Source organism: Rhinatrema bivittatum, chromosome 7 (assembly GCF_901001135.1).
Source record: "Rhinatrema bivittatum chromosome 7, aRhiBiv1.1, whole genome shotgun sequence".
Lineage (NCBI taxonomy): Eukaryota > Metazoa > Chordata > Amphibia > Gymnophiona > Rhinatrematidae > Rhinatrema > Rhinatrema bivittatum.
Genome location: NC_042621.1, coordinates 96,410,710 through 96,429,824, shown reverse-complemented (window position 1 = coordinate 96,429,824; position 19,115 = coordinate 96,410,710). Strand labels below are relative to the sequence as shown.

Genomic DNA, 19,115 nt, shown 5'->3' with positions numbered 1-19,115 from the left:
GTATTCCAGCAACTGGGAAGGGCTCAGGTGAATCTTCAAATTCACCACCCAGCTCAAGGACCGCAACATATCCATCACCGTGTGCACAGACTACCGGCATACTTCCTCAGATTTCCCTCAGATAAGCCAGTCGTCCAGATAAGTATGAACCAGGATCCCCCTCCCTGCAGAAAGCTGCTGCCATCACCACCTTCACCTTTGTGAATGTGTGAGGTGCAGTCACCAAACCGAATGGGAGGGACCGAAACTGGAAAAGTTGCCCAGAACCATAATAGGAAGAAACTTTAATGTTCTTTCTGAATGGGTATGTGCAGAAAGGCTTCCATTAAGTTCAGCGAGGCTCGAAAAACTCTGAGAAACTGCCGCTATCACTGGCTTCAATGTTTCCATACGGAAAAACGGTGAACTCACAATATCACATTTCACCTTTTGCAGATAGAGGATGGGACGAAATGCTCCTTTTTGGCGCAACACAGTAAAATAGAGTACTTACCACGACTGCGCTCCCTGGCCACTACCAGTACTATCATGCCAGAAACTGAAGGTGACGTGTCCCAAATTGCTGCTTGCTTGCCTCAGACACTGCAATGAGACACCACAAACACTTCCGTGATGGGGCAAAAAAATTCTAAAGCATAGCAGTCCCTTATTACCTCTAGAACCCATTCTCAGAGGTAATCCTGGTCCAAACTTTGTAAAACTAATAGACTGCCTTTCACCACCATTGAGAGATTAGACCAGCCTAGCTTCATTGTAAAGCCTTACCGCCACCGGCCCTCTGGTCAGAGCCCTTTTAGGGAAGTCTACAGGCACCTTGAAAGGACTGCTGCCTACCAGAACTCTGGTTCTGCCCTGAAGAAAGTGCCGAACCTTTATTGGGATAAAAAACGCCGAAACTCCTGAAACCTGGAGCGAGGCGGAAAAGAATTCCTGACATCTTATCCTCCAGCAGCTTATTCCCTTTAGCTCCTCCAAAACCTTCAATTGTTTCAGGTCCTCCATGAACAACAATTTTCCTTCCTTTAAGGGAAGATTACAGAGCTGAGACACTGACCATCTATCAGCTGACCAATTCTGAAATCACAGCAGATGTTGCACAGAGACCGCCGTGGCCATATTCCTGGCCAAAGTCCAGCTCAAGTCATAAAGCATGTCAGCCTCATATGCAATCCTGGTCTCCACCTGAGCTGCCTGGCTATTAACACCATCGTCTGCTGAAGACTTCTCCTGAGGCTTCTGGATCTAGCATAAACAGGTCCTCTGCATCAAACTTCCACAGATTGCTGCTCACAGGTTCAGCACCAAGACTTCAAAAATACTCTCTCGATGTATCTCTAGCTTACAGTCCTGCACGACCTCTCCAGGCCGTCAAAGCTAATGACCTGAGGTTCGGATAGCGCAGCCTGCCCCAATCCTGTGGAATCAGATCGAGGGAGTGTAAGAAGGTTTGGGGGTGCAGGGAGTCCCAGGCGTGGAGTTAGAATGAGATAAGACTTGGAGTAACAGATAAACCTCAGAGACTGCAGCACTGCAAATGTCAGATTGAGAGCACATAGTGCACCCTGCTGAATGGCACTCTTGACAAGCCAGTCTAGGTAGGGGAACGTGTACCCCCTGAAGGCAGAGGTGCGCCACCACAACTGCCAGGCACTTGGTGAAAACACGAGGGGCTGATGCAAGGCCGAATAGCAACACACTGTACTGGAACTGTTCCCTGCCCATAACAAATCTGAGATGCTTCCAGAGACCAGGGAAGATATCGATGTGGGCGTAGGCATCTTAAGTCAAGGGAGCATACCAGTCTCCTTTTTGTAGGAGTGGGGTCAGGGTGCCTAAAGAGACCATCTTGAACTTTTCTTTTTGAAGAAACTTGTTCAAGGCTCTGAGGTCGAGAATAGGGCAGAGGCCCCTTGTTCTTTAGTATCAGGAAATACTGAGTAGAGTCGCCCTTTCCCGCTGGCAGAGGAACAGGCTTGACTGCTCCAGCTGCTAGGAGGGCGGAGAGCTCTGTCAAAAGTATTTCCTGATGAGCAGATGAGGTCCATGATGGACATGGGGGAGAGTCCAAGGGAACATCCCTGAAGTTTAGACTGTACCCTTGGCGAATGATTGAGAACCCACTGGTCGAATTTAATGTTAGGCCAGTGTTCCGCAAAAGGAAGCAGCCTGCCCCCAACTGGAGGGCAGGGCGTCAAGAGTATGGCAATCTGGCTCATGCTCCCCTATTCCCAGTCAAAGCCATGTAGCGGGGCTAGCTGAGTCCTGAGTGCCCTCTGCTGCCTGGAGCAACCCCAGGAAGCCATGCATGATGTGCGTGCCCTCAAGGAAGGAGGGTAGTATTTCATCTGGCGATAGGACTTCCTAGAGCCCTGTCATGGAGGATTTTCTGACAGAGGATAGCAGGTCAGAGGTGCTGGCGGAAAGGTGCTGAAGGGTCTCATGGTAGTCCTTCACTGGGCCACTGCATCCTGAGTTTATCCCCAAAGAGACTCCCCTTGCGGGGCGAGATCTGCCAGCTTCTCCTGTATCTCTGGATGAAGGTCCGAGGCATGAAACCAGGCCATTCTTCAGGCACTAATGCCTGCTACAGCCACCCTGGCTGCAGTCTCAAAATCATAGGTGGATCTCACCTCATATTTACCCGCCTCCAGACTCTGCTGTATCATCACTGAAAAGGAGTCTTGCTACTGTTGAGGCAGGCACTCTGACAGTTCCTGGACTTCCTTCCACAAGTTCAGATTGTACTGGGTCATATATAGTTGGTAGGAGGCAATGTGGGAGATGAGCATAGTTCCCTGGTAAACATTCCTACCCAGAGTGTCCAACACCCAATGCTCCCAACCTGGAGGAGCAGAGATGAGTGTGGGAGCACTTGGCTTTCTTGAGGGCAGACTCCACCACAACAGATTGATGTGGGAGGCGTCGCCTCTAACCCAAATGCTTGTTGCACTAAATTAATTTCATCCACCTTTCAATTAGTATGAGGAACAGTCACAGGGTGTTCCCAGATCCTGAGGAGTATCTCCTTGAAAATGTTATGGACTGGGACAGCCACTATTTCCTTTGGGGCATCCACAAACTGGAGGACTTCCAGCATCTTGTGTCGGGTGTAGTCCTCCATGAGGAGCTGTAAAGGGATGGCCTCCATCATCACCCGGACAAAGCCCGTAAAGGCTTTTGGGTGGGGGGGGGGGGGGGGACAACTTTGCTTCTCATCCAGCGAAGACTGTTTTTATACAAGGTCACCTGAGTCCTCCAAAGAGAACGGAGCTATTTTCCTTCCACAGATCATATGGAAGCTCCTCTTCATTAAGGTCCCCTGGGGGCAGACATGGAGAGTCCCTGCCCAAGCCTCTCTGTTTGGGCACCAACGGCCCCACAATGGTCCAGGATCAGAATCTGAGAATTGCGGCTGCAGGACTTGCACCTCTGCGGGTGTCTACCACACTGATTCTTCCTCCTCTGAGGACCTGATGATGGGAATTGCTCCAGAGGAGGCATCGGTGGCTGATAGGGCACCAGATGCTCGAGCAGGGGCACAAGAGACGGCACAAGCTCCAGCAACAGCAAGGGGACCAGTGCTGTTGGCAGTTCAATACCCTGAAGGGCTCAAAGCACCACTAGCTGAACCCTGCAATCCAACTTCTCCTGAAAGCCTGCCAAAAAGAATGGACTGAGAAGGAGGAGTCACCAGAGCCTCCTCGGAGCCCCAAGGGGGCTGTACCCAGCACCGGTACACCAGTGGGGAATGCCTGGGACTCCCAGGTCTGATAGAGGCTGAGGCTCCTCTCCACGGGGGTCGCTTCAGTACCTGTTCAGCAGACGCTGGTGCTGCACCTGACCCAGTGCTGCGTAAGGACGCAACTGGTGACAATGCTTGCAAGACTTCCCTTGGTGCTCGGCTCGGTCTTTTCCCGGCACTGAGGAAGACTAAGATGTCTTGGAATGCGAGGACACCAGAGATGGCCTATCTCCAGGCCCCTCTCTCTCAATAGGGTCTCAACGGAGGAGTAGAGAGGAACGGTGTTATTTAGCTGCTCCCCCCAGTGCCGATGCTCTCAATGCCAGAGCAGATGGGTCAGACTGTGCCCAAAAGACATTTCCATCTTACCCAGCTGGGCGCAACGGCCTTTGGGAGCCATTTGAATGCAGAGTGCACCCGTAGACATCACGTGACGCCCCCAGGCAGAGGATATAGACCTCATGCAGATCAGCAATAGACATGGTCCGCGGGCATAGTCAAACTGGATAACGCCATAAAAAAAAAAACAAAAAAAACAGCCAGTGAGTAGTCTATGTCTGGCGCCCACCGAGAAGCGACACCGGGAATCGATCACAAGGGAAAACATTTAACCTACCGCGCCGCAGAAAGGATACGGACTGGTGGAAGAGATCCTGCGAAGAGACTGCCGAGAAAACAACGGAGAGACTCCGAACAAGTGAAAGAGCAGAGCTCCACTACAGAGAGGCAAACACTTCGTGGAAAAAAAATTAAAAAAAAAAAGACTGAAAGGGGACCTTGAGTGGATGCACGGATAGTGGCATGCTCAATGGGCCAAAATTTCTAGAAACTGACAAAGGTTTTCTGTGCCGGGCTCCATCTGATGATGTCACCCCACATGACACGACTACCATCTTGCTTGTTCTAGGAGAAAAACAATGATTTTGGGTTAAACTAATATATACATTTCAATAACTTAAATCAAGATTTAATTCAGAGAAAGCAGATTTGCTTACCTGTAACAGGTGTTCTCCGAGGACAGCAGGATATTAGTCCTCACACATGGGTGACATCAGATGGAGCCCGAAGCAGAAAACTTATGTTAAAGTTAATAGAACTTTGACTAGATACACTGAGCATGCCCAGTACCACTCATCCACAAGGGTTCTTCTTGTAATTCTGTTGTCCTCCGAGAACACTTGTTAAAGGTCCTTGTCCATCCTTTGTCCTCCGAGAACACTTGTTAAAGGTAAGCAACTCTGCTTTCTCAGATGACAAGCAGGATAGTAGTCCTCACATATAGGTGAATCCCTAGCTACAGGTTGCGCCACAACACAAAAAGGGGACCAACAGACATCTAACCAGGTGCCAACAGGCACAACACCAGTGCTGATGGTAACAGAGGGAGACAGCCTGAACCCAAACAATGGGCTCTAGGTTGGGAGAATTGTGTTCTACACCTAGAAAAAGTTCCAAAAGACAGATTGGCCAAAGCTACTGTTGCATCAGCCATTCCTATCCAGACAGTAATGGGATGTGAATGTGTGGATAGAACTCCATGTTGCATCCTTGCAGATCACGGGAACTGCTCATAAGTGGGCTACCAACACTGCCATGGCTGACAGAATGAGCCTTTGACATAACCCCCAAGATGCAGTCCATCTGGGCATAACAGAAGATGCAATCTGCTAGCCAATTGGATAGCTTGACTACAGCAATGCCCAACTTATTCTTGTCAAAAGAAATAAAGTTGGGTGGAATGTCTATGGGCTTCTATCCACTCAGGTAGAAGGCTAAGGTTCGCTCACAGTCCAAACTCTGCAGTGCTCGCTTACCTTGGTGCGAAAGGGGCCTGGGAAAGAATATTGGCAGGATGATTAGGCAGGAACTTAGGGTGTGTATGCAAGGCCACCTTGTCTTGTTAGAACTTAGTATAAAAGGTAGATAAGTCACAAAGACCTGGAGCTCACTGACCACCACCAAAAATATGACCTTCCAGGTCAGGTACTTCAGGTTACAGGTGTGCAGTGGCTCAAAAGGAACTTTAATCAACTGAACTATCACCACGTTGAGGTTCCAAGTACCACAGCCTTAGGGGAGGCTTCAATGAAGTAGGCTCCGCATGAAACATGACTATAGACTGTACAGAGATGGGTGTACCTTCTACTGGTATGTGCCAGTTGTACTCAGATCAACTCCAACGGAGTTGGTTTTCAAGCCAGCCTCAGAAAAATGTAGAGTGTATCAAGCAGTTTTTGTGGGGGGCAGAAGAATGGATCTAGGACCTTCTGCTCACATCACACGGAAAGCCTCCATTTTAGTCCATAAGACTTTATAGAAACCACCAGGACCTGAGACATCATCTGAAAGATAAAGCACCTGCAGAATCAACCTCAATATCCTGGCTGTGAGCAACAGAGCCTAGAGTTCGGGTTGCCACAGCCTGCCCTGATCTTGTGTGATGAGATTTGAGGAAGTCCCCAAACTGATCTGTTTCTGGATGGACAACTCCAGCAAGAGTGGAAACCAGACTTGTCTCAGGCAATGAGGGGCTATGAGAATCATAGTCCCCCTGTCCTCACAAAGCTTCAAGAGAGTCTTTGCCACTAAAGGAATCTGAGGTTATGCATACGGAAGACCCTTGCCCAAATGATGGACAAGGGTGTCCAAGGCTGGTTTGCCGCCTGACCTGAACAGGGAGCATAACCGAGGCACCTTCCTGTAGCAGGAGGATGTGAGCAGATTTATGTCTGGGCTCCCCCAAAGGTGGAATATTCAATTCACTACTCCCTGGTCCAGGTATCTCTCATAGGGTCTGAAGGCTTGACTCAGCCTGTCTGCTTCCATGTTCTCCATCCTGGCCAGGTACATGGCCCCGAGCACCATGGGACAGGGTCCATAACCAGATCTGGACAGCTTCCTGACACAGGAGGTTTGACCCATGCCTCCCTGCTTGATGACATACCATATGGCTACCTGGTTGTCAGTCTGGAAGACAACTTTGTTGGACAGCCAATCTCTGAAAGCCCATAGTGCATACTGTAGTGCCTGAAGCTCCAGGAAGTTGATTTGACAAGCATGTTCCTGAGTGGACCAAAAACCCTGGGTGCCATGCCCATCAGAAGGGGAATAGAAATTGAAACACTAAGCTATTAGAGACCAAAATATGCGACTTGGATCTAAACGGTTGCAATGAGGCATTTGATTCATGGGAAAAAATGATCAAATAAATTGCAGACAAATATTGCCGAATCCAAACAAAAAATACAAACAATCACAGAAAATTGAACCCGTGGTATAATGAAGATCTTAAAGAAACACCTAAGAAAGCTTGAAAAATACTGGCGAAAAAACCCTGACTAATCACTCAGATACAAATCTCACTTCTCAATACAGAACCCTAACAAAACAAAAAAAAAAAGACTCGACAGATACAGGGAGTCATTTTCAACTCAAAACTTGTTAGAGACAGTCAAGAGTCTGATCAAAGACCCCTCCACTCCAAACAATATATTCACAAAAGCTTCTTGTAATGAATACACAACTGCTTTAACTGAAAAAAATCCAGAGGCTGAAAGAAGTCACCTTCACCTACTCTCCTTACCCTTCTGATGACTTAACTACAAATGATAATGTTCATCCTTTGACAGTCTCAAAACTGGAAATAAGTAAAATCGTATCAAAACTAACACCAAAACCAGCTACTCACCCCCTTGACCTGATACCAGCCTCCTCATTGAAACAAATAAATCAAACAATAACTCAGACAGACAATCACAACACTGGTCAACCTTGCCCTCTCAGAAGGATACATGCCCCCAAGTCTAAAACAGGCAATTATAAAACCAATTTTGAAGACTAAAGCAGGAAGTTCAGAAGACGGGTATAACTACCAACCATCTGTAACCTATCCTTCCTTGTGAAAATTCTCAAAAAAGCTGTTTTTTTCCCCACAATTAGAGAGCCGCATCTCGAAGACAAAAAGACCCTATATCTTAACCAATTTGGATTCCAGAAGACTCGCTCAACAGAAACTCTTCTACAATCCATAATGGACCCTATAATACAAGGCTTCGACTCTAATGAATCAATCATATTGCCTAGTGCTGATCGATTTAACTGCAGCCTTTGACACAGTTAACAATAGTCTGCTTATGCCACCAACTGAGAAACATTGGGGTTGAAGGAAATGTACTAAGTTGGTTCACCTCATTCCTCGCAGATAGATCTTTCCAGGTAAAACTAGACAGTCACATATCAGACTCACTCCAATGCACTACAGGTGTTCTGCAGGGTTCAGCAACCCTATTTAATATTTGCCCAAAGGTAGCATGTAAATTATTAACAGATCTTGGATTAAAGTTTTCTATATGGAGATCTGCAATTCTATATCCCTCTGTCAAATTCATTTGAGAAAACAGCTTCACTCATCTCTGAATATATGAACACAAGAAAAACTTGCACAACAAACTCTCATTTAACCTGAAAAAAGTCAAAATCCACAGAAATCTATCCCACCAGGTTTTGATCTTGGAAACCACCAATTAGTCCCAACAACTCAAGCAAGAGATTTAGGAGTCCAGATAGATGAAAATTTAGCTATGAAAGCCCACATAAGCAAACTGATCAAACCTGATTTCTACAAACTGTGAATCCTGAGCTGATTGAAAACTCTACTAAGCACTGTAGATTTCACATCGGTATTGCAAACTCTAATATTCTTAAACCTGGATTATTGTAATTACCTACTTCTAGGACTTCCAGCTAGCCACTTAAAACCACTACAACTACTGGAAAATGCTGCAGCCAGACTACTGACTGGAGCAAGGAAATATGACATCACTCCAACTCTAATAGAATTTCACTGGCTCCCTGTTCAATCAAGATTATACAAAGTCCTAACAATAACATCCGGCAACATTGGTACAAGCAACGACCTGATGAGAACATTTAATCCACATTCCCACACGAACACTTAGATCTAAGAATAAAGGCCTTCTTGAAAACCCGATCAAAAGATTTTCATCTAACTCAAACCAGAGAGCGCGATATAAATTGCTGGCTCAAAAGCCCCGGAACTCCATGGCAGAGAATCTTCGTGCAGACATTAAGAAATTTAAGAACGAACCTGAAAACGTGTCTATTCGATTGTGCCTAGTGTGTCTGGTACATCCAATTCGTCATGACTGATGTCCAAACTATGTCCTGAACTTTACCTCCTTACCCTCATCCCTCCCTATAATCTAGTACACCTAACTCCTCTAGACTGCGATGATCAAATATGCCCTGAACCGTACCTCATTACTCTCAATCCTCCCCTTAATCTGGTAACATCTGCTCTGTATGTGTATCTTTAAAGTAATCCCCTAGTTTTAGACTGTTTTTGTTTTATCCGATGGGTATGCCTTCCTTCGCAACTTGTTTGAGTGTCAAATTTGTACACCGTTGTAAACTAGTGATTCTCACATGGAATGAATCATATAAAAATACTTAATCTACATTAGCTCCCCACCCCAGGGTAGACGAGTCTATGGTTAGAACAATAAGTGGGAGTACTAAAACAAGATCCCTTGTTCCAGATTGGAAAGTACCTGCCACCAGGACAATGAGTCCCTGAGAGACTAGGTGACTGATGCTATCCCAGAGGCTCTGATGGCCTGGCATCACTGTGACCAAGATTCATTGAGCTCCTTGCTTATGTAAAATTTCCAGGGGAGTAGCAGACAGTTGTTGCCATATGGCCCAACAGTCCCAGGCTGATGTCTGCTAGCTCAGTTGAATCTCTGCCTGTATGGTCACCATGGCTTCAGCCCTCTAGCAGGGCAGAAAGGCCTTGGCCTGAGCCAAGTCCAGCAGGGCTCCTATGAAGTCCAATTGAGGTGACTGGCTGAGATGGGACTTTGGCTAGTTGAGAACAAATCCTAATGACTCCTACACTGAATAGTCAAGTGCAGGGAACTGATGGCCTCTGCCTGAGACATGCCATTGACCAGCTAATCGTCCAGATTCAGGAAGACATGCACTCAATCTGTGGAGGTGAACTACCATCATGGACAGACATTTTGTGGCAACACTCAGTACTGGAAGTGCTGTGTTCCCACCATAAATCTGAGATACTTCCTGTGACAGTGGAAGATCCCTATGTGTATATGCGTCCTTTAGGTCAAGGGAGCAAAGCCAGTCCCCTTTTTGCAAGAAGGGAATCAAGGTGAACTTCTCTTTTAGAAACATGTTCAAGGCCCTTCGGTCTAGAATGGGACTGAGTCCTCTTGTTCTCTTTGGAATCAGGAAGTACCTGGGAGTAGAATCCCCACTCTTTGCCCTGGTAGTACACGCTTGACCACTCTGGCTGTTAAGAGGTAGGACAGTTCCACTTGTAGAACCTCCTGATGTGCTACCGGCCCCCAGTATGGGCACAGAGGGCAATTTGGTAGGACACCCAATAGATTTAATTGATACCTCTGATGGATGGACAGAAACCACTGGTCAGAGGTTACACTAGGCCACTGGTTCATGAAGAACTGCAGCCTACCACCAACCGGAGGATTCATTGTCTTGGGTACATGCAACTGGCTTATGCTCCCTGCAGCCCAGTCAAAACCTTGTCCATGGAGTGAACTGAGGAACAAACTAGAACCTGGGAGCTTTCTGCTGCCTGAAACAGCCACAGGAGCTCTAATGGTGCCGACTGGATTGAGGAGGCAGGAGGATAATACTTCCTTTGATGAAGTAAAGACTTCCTGGGTCCCGGTCTCAATGGCCTCCTGGCTGGGTCAGGAGTGCTAGCAGAGTGTTGGAGGGTTTTATGGTAGTCCTAAAGCTGGGCCACAGCAATCCTTACCCTATCTGCAAAGATACTCTCCAGCGCCGGGCTCATCAGTGAGTCTTTCCTGTACCTCTTGTCAGAGATCCAAGGCTGCAGCCATGCCATTTTGTGGGCACCAATTCCTGTTGCCGCCTCAGAAACATCATAGGTCGCACAGACCTAGTGTTTTCTGTGCTCCAGACCCTTGTGCACCAGCTTCATGAGGGTGTTTTGTTGCTTTTGAGGCAGCTGCTCTGTCACCTCCTGCACCTGCTTCCAGATGTCCTATGAGAACTAGTTAGTGTAGAGCTGGGTAGGCAGCAATGCAGGCAATAATTACGGTGCTTTGGACACTTTCTTCCCAATAGCATCCATCACTCTGTGGTCCTTCCCCAGGGGCACCAAGGAATAGGTCTGACAGCACTTGGCCCTCAAGAATGGATTCAACCACCACTGACTGGTGAGGTAGCTAATTGCTCATCGAACCCAGCAGCCTTCTGGATGAGGTAGACAGTCTGCCTTCTTGTTAATGGGAGGCTCTGTGTATTGGGACCGCCACAATTTCTTTAGGAGACTCCATGAATTGGAGGATCAAGTATTTTGTGCCTGGCATCCTCTTCTCAAAAGATGAAAAGGGATGGCCTCTGCCATCATCCTCAGAAACCCTGCGAAGGTTAAGTCCTTAGTGGAGACTTCCTGCACTCATCTGGAGAAGGGTCTGACGGGAGACCATCACAGTCCTCAGAGGTGAACTCCTGATCATCCCCCAGGGGTCAGAGGGACCCTCATCCTCACTATTTTGCTACAAGGGATGGCGCCCTAGGCGCTTGGCCTACATCAAGGAGATGCAGGCTGATCCACTTCACTGCCTCGATAGAGCTTCCTCCTCAGAGGAACCGGCAACATCCATCTTATCAGTAGGGGGAAGCCTCAGTGCCCCGCCAAACACAGATACTGCCCTGGGAACCAACACCAGCTGGGTCGCTAACACATCGATGATGAACACATTGAGCTTCTCCAGAAGCAGAACGAGGATGGGCGACACCGGCTCTGTTGGTGCCATGGGATCAAAGCCCTGCATCATCCACTCCACAGGCAGCTGGACTCTGCGCTCCACCTCCTCCTCAAACATTGCTGTCAACACAGACCGGGAGGAAAGAGGGGTGGCCAAATCTTCCTCTGACCCGCAAGGGGGATCAGCAACTGGAACCAGGACTGGTGGAGACTGTCGCAGACCCTGTGCATAGACAGAGGATAGGAGCTCCTTGCCTCTGGGCCGCTTTGGGGGCATCATGGCAAAAGCCGGTGCAGAAATCCCTTCGGGGTCATCTGGGTGCCCCCAAGCAGAAGATACACACCTCATGAAGATCAGCGATAGACATGGCACCTTTGGCACTGGGGGCATGAGCGGAAACCAGATGTGGTCATGATGAGGTGAAACAAACAGGCTGTGAAAGCGATGGCAAGAGTCTATGGCCAGCAGGCACCAAGACATCACCAGCATAGAGGGGACCAACCGAGAAAGGAAACTTACCTGAAATGCTGAAAACCCTGACTGCGCACATTAAGGGGAGGCACTGAAAGGGCCCAGACAACAAACCAAAGGGAAAAACTGTGAAGAAAAAGGTTTTCCACAAGGCAAAAAAGCCAAAGTGAGCTCAATCACACTACAAAACCTGTGGCTCTGCAGGGCGGGGGGGGGGGGGGGGGGGGGGGGGGGGGGAAGAGAGAGAGAAAGAAAAAAAAAGACAAGAGGGACCCCATGTGGATGTGTGATATAGCGCATGCTGGACATGCTCAGTTCTAGAAACTTTGTTATAAGTTTTCCGCATCAGGGCTCCATCTGCCATCTATGTGAGGACTACCATCCTGCTTGTCCTCTGAGAATTATGTATTCGTTGCCTTCTTATAGAAGTTGACAGAAAATGTATCCTTAAGAAGCTATTTAAAAAGATGCATTGTATATTCACCACATGAGCTTTAAAGTGGGTTTCGCCAATTTTGATTTGTCAAAAATGTTTAAACAAGAGTAGATTCTTGTACATGAAGAATAGTATCAGATTAAGATACAGGCTCATTTCAATGAAGTTCAATGATTAAGAACATGCTAACATATATGTACAATTGACAAAGTTCCTCATGAGAGGCTTCTAGGAAAAATAAAAAGTCATGGGATAGGTGGCGATGTCCTTTCATGACTACAAACTGGCTAAAAGACAGGAAACAGAGAGTAGGATTAAATGGACAATTTTCTCAGTGGAAGAGAGTGGACAGTGGAGTGCCTCAGGGATATGTATTGGGACCCTTACTTTTCAATATATTTATAAATTATCTGGAAAGAAATAAGACAAGTGAGGTAATCAAATTTGCAGATGATATAAAATTGTTCAGAGTAGTTAAATCACAAGTAGATTGTGATAAATTGCAGGAAGACCTTGTGAGGCTGGAAAATTGGGCATCAAAATGGCAGATCAAATTTAATGTGGACAAGTGCAAGGTGATGCATATAGGGAAAAATAACCCGTGCTATAGTTACACAATGTTAGGTTTCATATTAGGTGCTACTACCCAAGAAAGATCTAGGCGTCAGTGGATAATACATTGAAATAGTCTGTTCAGTGTACTGTGGCAGTCAAAAAAAGCAAACAATTGGGCTGATACAGTACAGTGCGCTCCGATGGCGCGCACTGTTAACCAGCCATTGGACTCGAGTTTTCCCTTCTCCTTTATTCAGTAAGGGGCAGAAAACATGCGTCCAACCCGCCGAACCTAATAGCACCTTCAACATGCAAATGCATGTTGATGGCCCTATTAGGTATTTGCGCGCTATTCCGTTAGTAAAATTTGCAGCCAAGCCACACATTTTTCAGAAATTAGCGCCTACCCAAAGGTAGGCGCTAATTTCTTCAGGCACCAGGAAAGTGCACAGAAAAGCAGTAAAAACTGCTTTTCTGTGCACCCTCCGACTTAATGTAATGGCGATAAAAAAAAAAAAATTAAAAAAAAATGTTTTTTTTAAAGTCGGCCGGCGGCTGTCGGGTCGAAAATCGGACTCAATTTTGCGGGCGTCCGGTTTCCAAGCCCGTGGCTGTCAGCGGGCTCGAGAACAGATGCCGGCAAAATTTAGTGTCTGCTGTCAAACCCGCTGACAGCCTCCTTTTGCCCGTTTCTACCGCCGGACCTAATTTAAATACTGAATCACGCGCACAGGCGAGTGGCCTGTGAGCGCGCCGGGAGAGCAGGCGTTCACCCGCTCTCCCGCGGACTTTACTGAATCGGCCCAAATGTTGGGAATTATTAGAAAGGGAATGGTGAATAAAAACCGAAAGTGTCATAATGCCTGTATCGCTCCATGGTGAGACCGCACCTTGAATACTGCATACAATTCTGGTCGCCGCATCTCAAAAAAGATATAATTGCGATGGAGAAGGGTGAGAGAAGGGCTCTTACTAGCAACGGTAACATGGAATAGACTTAGTTTTTGGGTACTTGCCAGGTTCTTATGGCCTGGATTGGCCACTGTTGGAAACAGGATGCTGGGCTTGATGGACCTTTGGTCTGACCCAATAAGGCATGTTCTTATGTTCTAATTAACATACAGAGTGATGAGCCTAAGGAGAAAAACCTCTCTCATGGCTAGGAAATTTAAAACGCACCAATGATTGCAGTTCTGGTCACCACATCTCCAAAAAGATATAGCAGAATTAGAAAAGGTACAGATAAGGGTAACCAAAACGATAAAGGGGGTGAAACAATTCCCCTATTAAAAGCTAGAGGTTAGGAGTCTTCAGCTTGGAGAAATTGGCTAAGGGTAGATGTAATAAAGGGCTATAAAATAAGTTTAATGGAATGCATACACTATAATCAGTTGCTTACTCTTTTGAAGAGTACAAAAAGCAGGGGACACAATGAAATTACTAGGTAATACATTTAAAAGTAAGAAAATATTGTTTTATTCAATGCATAATTAAGGTCTGGCATTCATAACTAGAGGAACCTTAAAAAAAAAAAAAAAAGAAGGTTTGGACAAGTTCCTGGAGGAAAAATCCATTAAGAGATAGTTGCAAAAAAATGCACTGCTTATTCTTGGGATTAGCAGCATGGAATCTACCCCTTTGGGATTCTGCCAGGAACTCATGACCTGGATTGGCCACAGTTAGAAACAGGATACTGGACTTGACAGACCTTTGGTCTGACCTAGTATGGCAAGTCTTGTTCTTATGATGTATGTTTTATCTTTTATGGAGTGTTTTATTGTAAACTACCTAGAAATCCTGATAGCTGGTACATACATTTTTTTTAAATCCAAAAAAACAAAAAAAAAAGTCTCCATCAATAGCTCACCAATCCAATCTTAACTACATTTATTTATTCATTTATTATCACTAACCTAAAAACTGAAAAGTAGAATCAACTTATATTAAAATGCCAAAATAGACTAAGTGAATGAACCAAATTGCAACTCACCCAAATACATACAACACTCACTCAATACATTACATATCACATTCATAGAAAAAAATATATAAATCAACCAAAAACATGGATATCACAATCAGTCAAAACAGAAAAAAAAAAAAAAAAAAAGACAATGGCCAAAAAAAAAAAAAAGAAAAAAGTCAAGCTGCCTTCTGTTGTTGGATGTCACATTTATTGTGTTTGACCATTTCTTTTTTCTGTTTTGACAGAGTGATATCTATGTTTTTGGTTGATTTATATTTTTTAAAAGTTGATTCTACTTTTCAGTATTTAGGTTAGTGATAATAAATGAATGAATAAATAAATGTAGTTAAGATTTGATTGGTGAGCTATTGGTGAAGATTGTCTTTTTGGATTTATACAGACAGTCTTAAGTGGTACGGTTGATTTGTGTTGTGTTTTGCACATACATTTTTTAAACAAACTCTGCAAGTCAGAACTCAAATGTTTTGATGCATACATCTAATTAAATGCACTAATCATTTCCTCTACAAGACAAAATATTCATGAGGACAGAAGATTTGCAAGTTCTCACATTTCTGTATTATCAGCTTATTTGTATTGATAGAATGTTGAATATATGATGCATTGAGCATTATATCAGTCTAGGGAGAAAAAAAAAGTAGTGCGAATATTTACAAGTTCATTTAAAACGTTTACAAAGAAATACATGCACAATACGTTAAAATATTACAAAGTAAAACAAATAAAAACAATTGGAACCATACATAATACATAAGGAATAAGAGTAAGGGAAAAGTTATTTATATGCAAGTAAAAATAGATGGGTTTTTAAGCTGTTGCTTGAAATCTTTAGAAGTCGGCAATAACCTAAGGTGATCGGGGAGAGAATTCTACAGTAAAGTGCCTGCAATGGAAAAGGCTCGATGTCTGGTAATGTCTACTTGAGGTACCAACAGTTCAGCTGGCAAGAGCAGACATTTATTAAAGGATCATAGTTGGGTTATGAATTATATTATAGATCAAAGAATTTTGTATTGTATGCGAAATGCAAAAGCCAACCAGTGGAGAGAGAAAAGAACCAGAGATGTACTGGGGATTAAATTTGGTAACATTTAATATAAAATCTAGAAGGAGAATTGGGAATAATGAATTCATAATTAGTTTAAATGTGAAGCTATTTTGTGTGTCAACTATGTTAAATTATAAAACAAAGTCTAAAATTCATAATGCCCAGCATTTTCGTTTCCATGCAGCTTACCAGCAGAAAATCTTAATTCTTGCCCCCTTAGCCACCAAAAGTGGACAAAGTATGCATGCATACTTCTACCTATGCACAGAAGGATGCGGCTGAGGTTGGGGATAGGCACAGGAAAGAATGCTCAGGAATTTCATTTTCAAGTCCCCATGCATGCTTTCCATCCACATACTTTTTGCTGCTTGCAAACTTATGCAGAGTAAAGAAAGGATCGCGACACAAACACTTTTTTTTTTTTTTTTAAGAAAATCAGCTTGCAGAGTTTGCAGGCTCTCTGAAAATCTCCCTCTCCAAGGCAAATAAAAAATATGATACCAAGCACAAATCAACTTGCCCTCATGCTGCCACATAGCTTCTCACCTTGATCTTATCTTCAATGTTGAGATCCCCACTATCCAGGGCCCTTTCTGCTGTATTCACCTTCAAGGAGGTTTTCACTTCCACTGGTATTCCTGCCTCCCCTGCCTGTAGGGGACTACTTTGAAGGGTTCTGTAGGCATCAATACTATCAAAAAGGAGAATATTAAGTGACACCAATAGAGTTAATATGATCAAATGGAACTATTTTTTTGAAAAAGATAGTGTTCTCCTAATTCCTACGCCCATCATTTGTGTAAATAACCCAGCCCAGCACCTAGAACCTTTGGCAAGCTCCGAAGGCTTGCAAACATTTCCTCCAAAATCATCTTTCAGTGCTGCAGCTTCCTTCCCTCCCAACTCTAGCCAGCCCTGGACAATAGGTTCCAATCAGAGTTTCCTGTGCCATAAAGCTGACCCATTCTATTAAGTAGTAATTAACTCTTGCTGATACTGTAATTTCCACTCTACAAATACTGCTACACCAGTTTAGACAGGTAGGTTTATTCCCCTGCTAGCAGACAGATAGGACCACCTTCTGTGATTTCACTGGTAGTTACCATGGTGCAGTTCCAGCACAAACCTAATATTCTTATTTCAAACCAAAGGCAGTAGTGAACTGAATTTCAACTCCTACAAAACTTCTATATAAACAATTAAGGAAAGATCCTCTTAGAACAACCATGTAAATCCCTCCAGAACAATAAAAAAAAAACAAAACAAAACAAAAAAAAACCAAAAACCAGGAAGGAGAGAAAGTTAAGCCTCAGGACATACCAAAAAGAACAAGTCATTTCTGCAAAAAAAAAAAAAAAAATTGCAGAATGGCCCAAACTGAGTGGGTCCTGACTGGTGTTGCAGGATTCAAGGAAAGGAAATTAACAGGTAAGAGTAAGTTTCTCCTTCCTTATCGTACACCAGTCCAGATGCATGGAAGATACCTAACCAACTAAATTTGGAGGGAAGTAGTTAGGGCTGCCTTGAGAACACCAACTTCAAAAGCTGCATCTTCTCTGAAATGACCATCCAATCTGTAGTGTTTCACAAAGGAATCTAAGGGAAGACCTTACAAATATCTTCCAGCATTTATGCTGAAGATTGCCCAAGAAGATAAGCCCTTATTGAATTAACAAGGCAGACTTCTGGAGCCTTATGACTTTAATAGATCGTAAGTAGTTGTCTCTAATACATCTAGCCATAGATACTTAAGAAGTTGCTTGGACCTCCAAATAAGGACAGACTTGCCACATCTGTTCCTAAATCTGGTTTCTCTGTCTCTGAAGAGACTGTTCCCAGGATATCTGCCAACTTGTCACGAACATCCTCCTACAGACTGCTGGGCCTCAACCAAGCCATCTGGAATGCCCAGATAGCTGCTGCAGAAGATCTTGCTGTAGTCCCAAATGCATCATATACCAAATCAGATGAGGTGATGCTCACACTCATCTAGGAGAGCCTGTTCCCTGTCCAGAGACTGAAGAGGCTTCAGCTTGTCAATGCAGTCATGTAAGTATTGGACCATATACAGTTGAGTCACAATGCAAGCATTGAGCATCAAATTCTGGAAGACTATTTCCAAAACTGTCCCACAACCTGGGGTCCTTATTAGGAGGGCTATTCAAAAACATTCCAATCTTTTTAGCATATTTTAAAGCAGATTCTACTACAGACTGATGCAGTAGCTGAACTACTCCAAACCCAGGAGACTGATGAACTCTATTTAAGGTCCAATTTCCTTGCTACTGGGGAGGGGAAGGGCAGGAGACCGGGTTCTCATTTTTATTTCTAAATCCCACAAGATCTAGTGGATCAGAATCAGAATCTGTTGTCTGGAAGGCATTTCTAGAATCTGAAATAGTCCAAAGACTGATGCAGGGCCTGTGAACATTAATCCAAATAGCCTTATACGGATGTTGTCCAGGAATTTAGAGTATGAGAGGTCTTCTGATGGAGATGAATGCTCCAGGAACTCAGATAAGAGGGTCCAAGGGAATCCCCATAAATCGTTCCTCTGAACCAAAAGGTGGATGGACACTAACCCATAACTGCAATGAAGATGGTAGCAAATCAGAGAAGAGTCCTCTGTTGCCTTGGAGAGAATACTCCTAAGGCATACTCCAGATAGTGGTGACACCTGCTGGATAGTTTCCTCAGAGAAGGATGGTTCGTACAACTGATGTGGGCTAGGTCCCAGAGAGTCCTTGTGAGATGCAGGGATAACAGGGACTCCCTCTTAGGAAAGAATCAATACCCTGGACAGGATAGGTTGAAGGGGGTCCTGACATCACTGGCTACTAAGATAAAGACAGTTTTCACCACCAATTCAGTCCATGTAACATACCATGACCTGGAAATGGGGAAGAAATCCTCCTCTAAAATAAGCACATATTGGACTCTAAGAGATACTCTCCTGAGCTAACTGCACTGATGGCCACATAGAAAAGCAGTTGCTCACTTATAACTGGTATTCAAGAACAGCAGTTCTCACACATGGGTGACATCATCCAATGAAAACAGACCCAAACAACTTATGT

The 19,115-nt window shown here is 44.7% G+C and overlaps 1 protein-coding gene across 4 annotated transcripts in view; it reads right to left on the bottom strand.

Annotated features, from left to right (window-relative positions):
- LOC115095285 (anillin-like) overlaps positions 1-19,115 on the bottom strand; it is a 173,973-nt gene that overhangs the window by 58,759 nt on the left and 96,099 nt on the right. For all 4 annotated transcript variants that reach the window (XM_029608758.1, XM_029608760.1, XM_029608757.1 and 1 more), the window contains exon 13: positions 16,585-16,729. In XM_029608758.1, the coding sequence (XP_029464618.1) occupies positions 16,585-16,729 (145 nt within the window). The remainder of the gene's footprint in view (positions 1-16,584; positions 16,730-19,115) is intronic.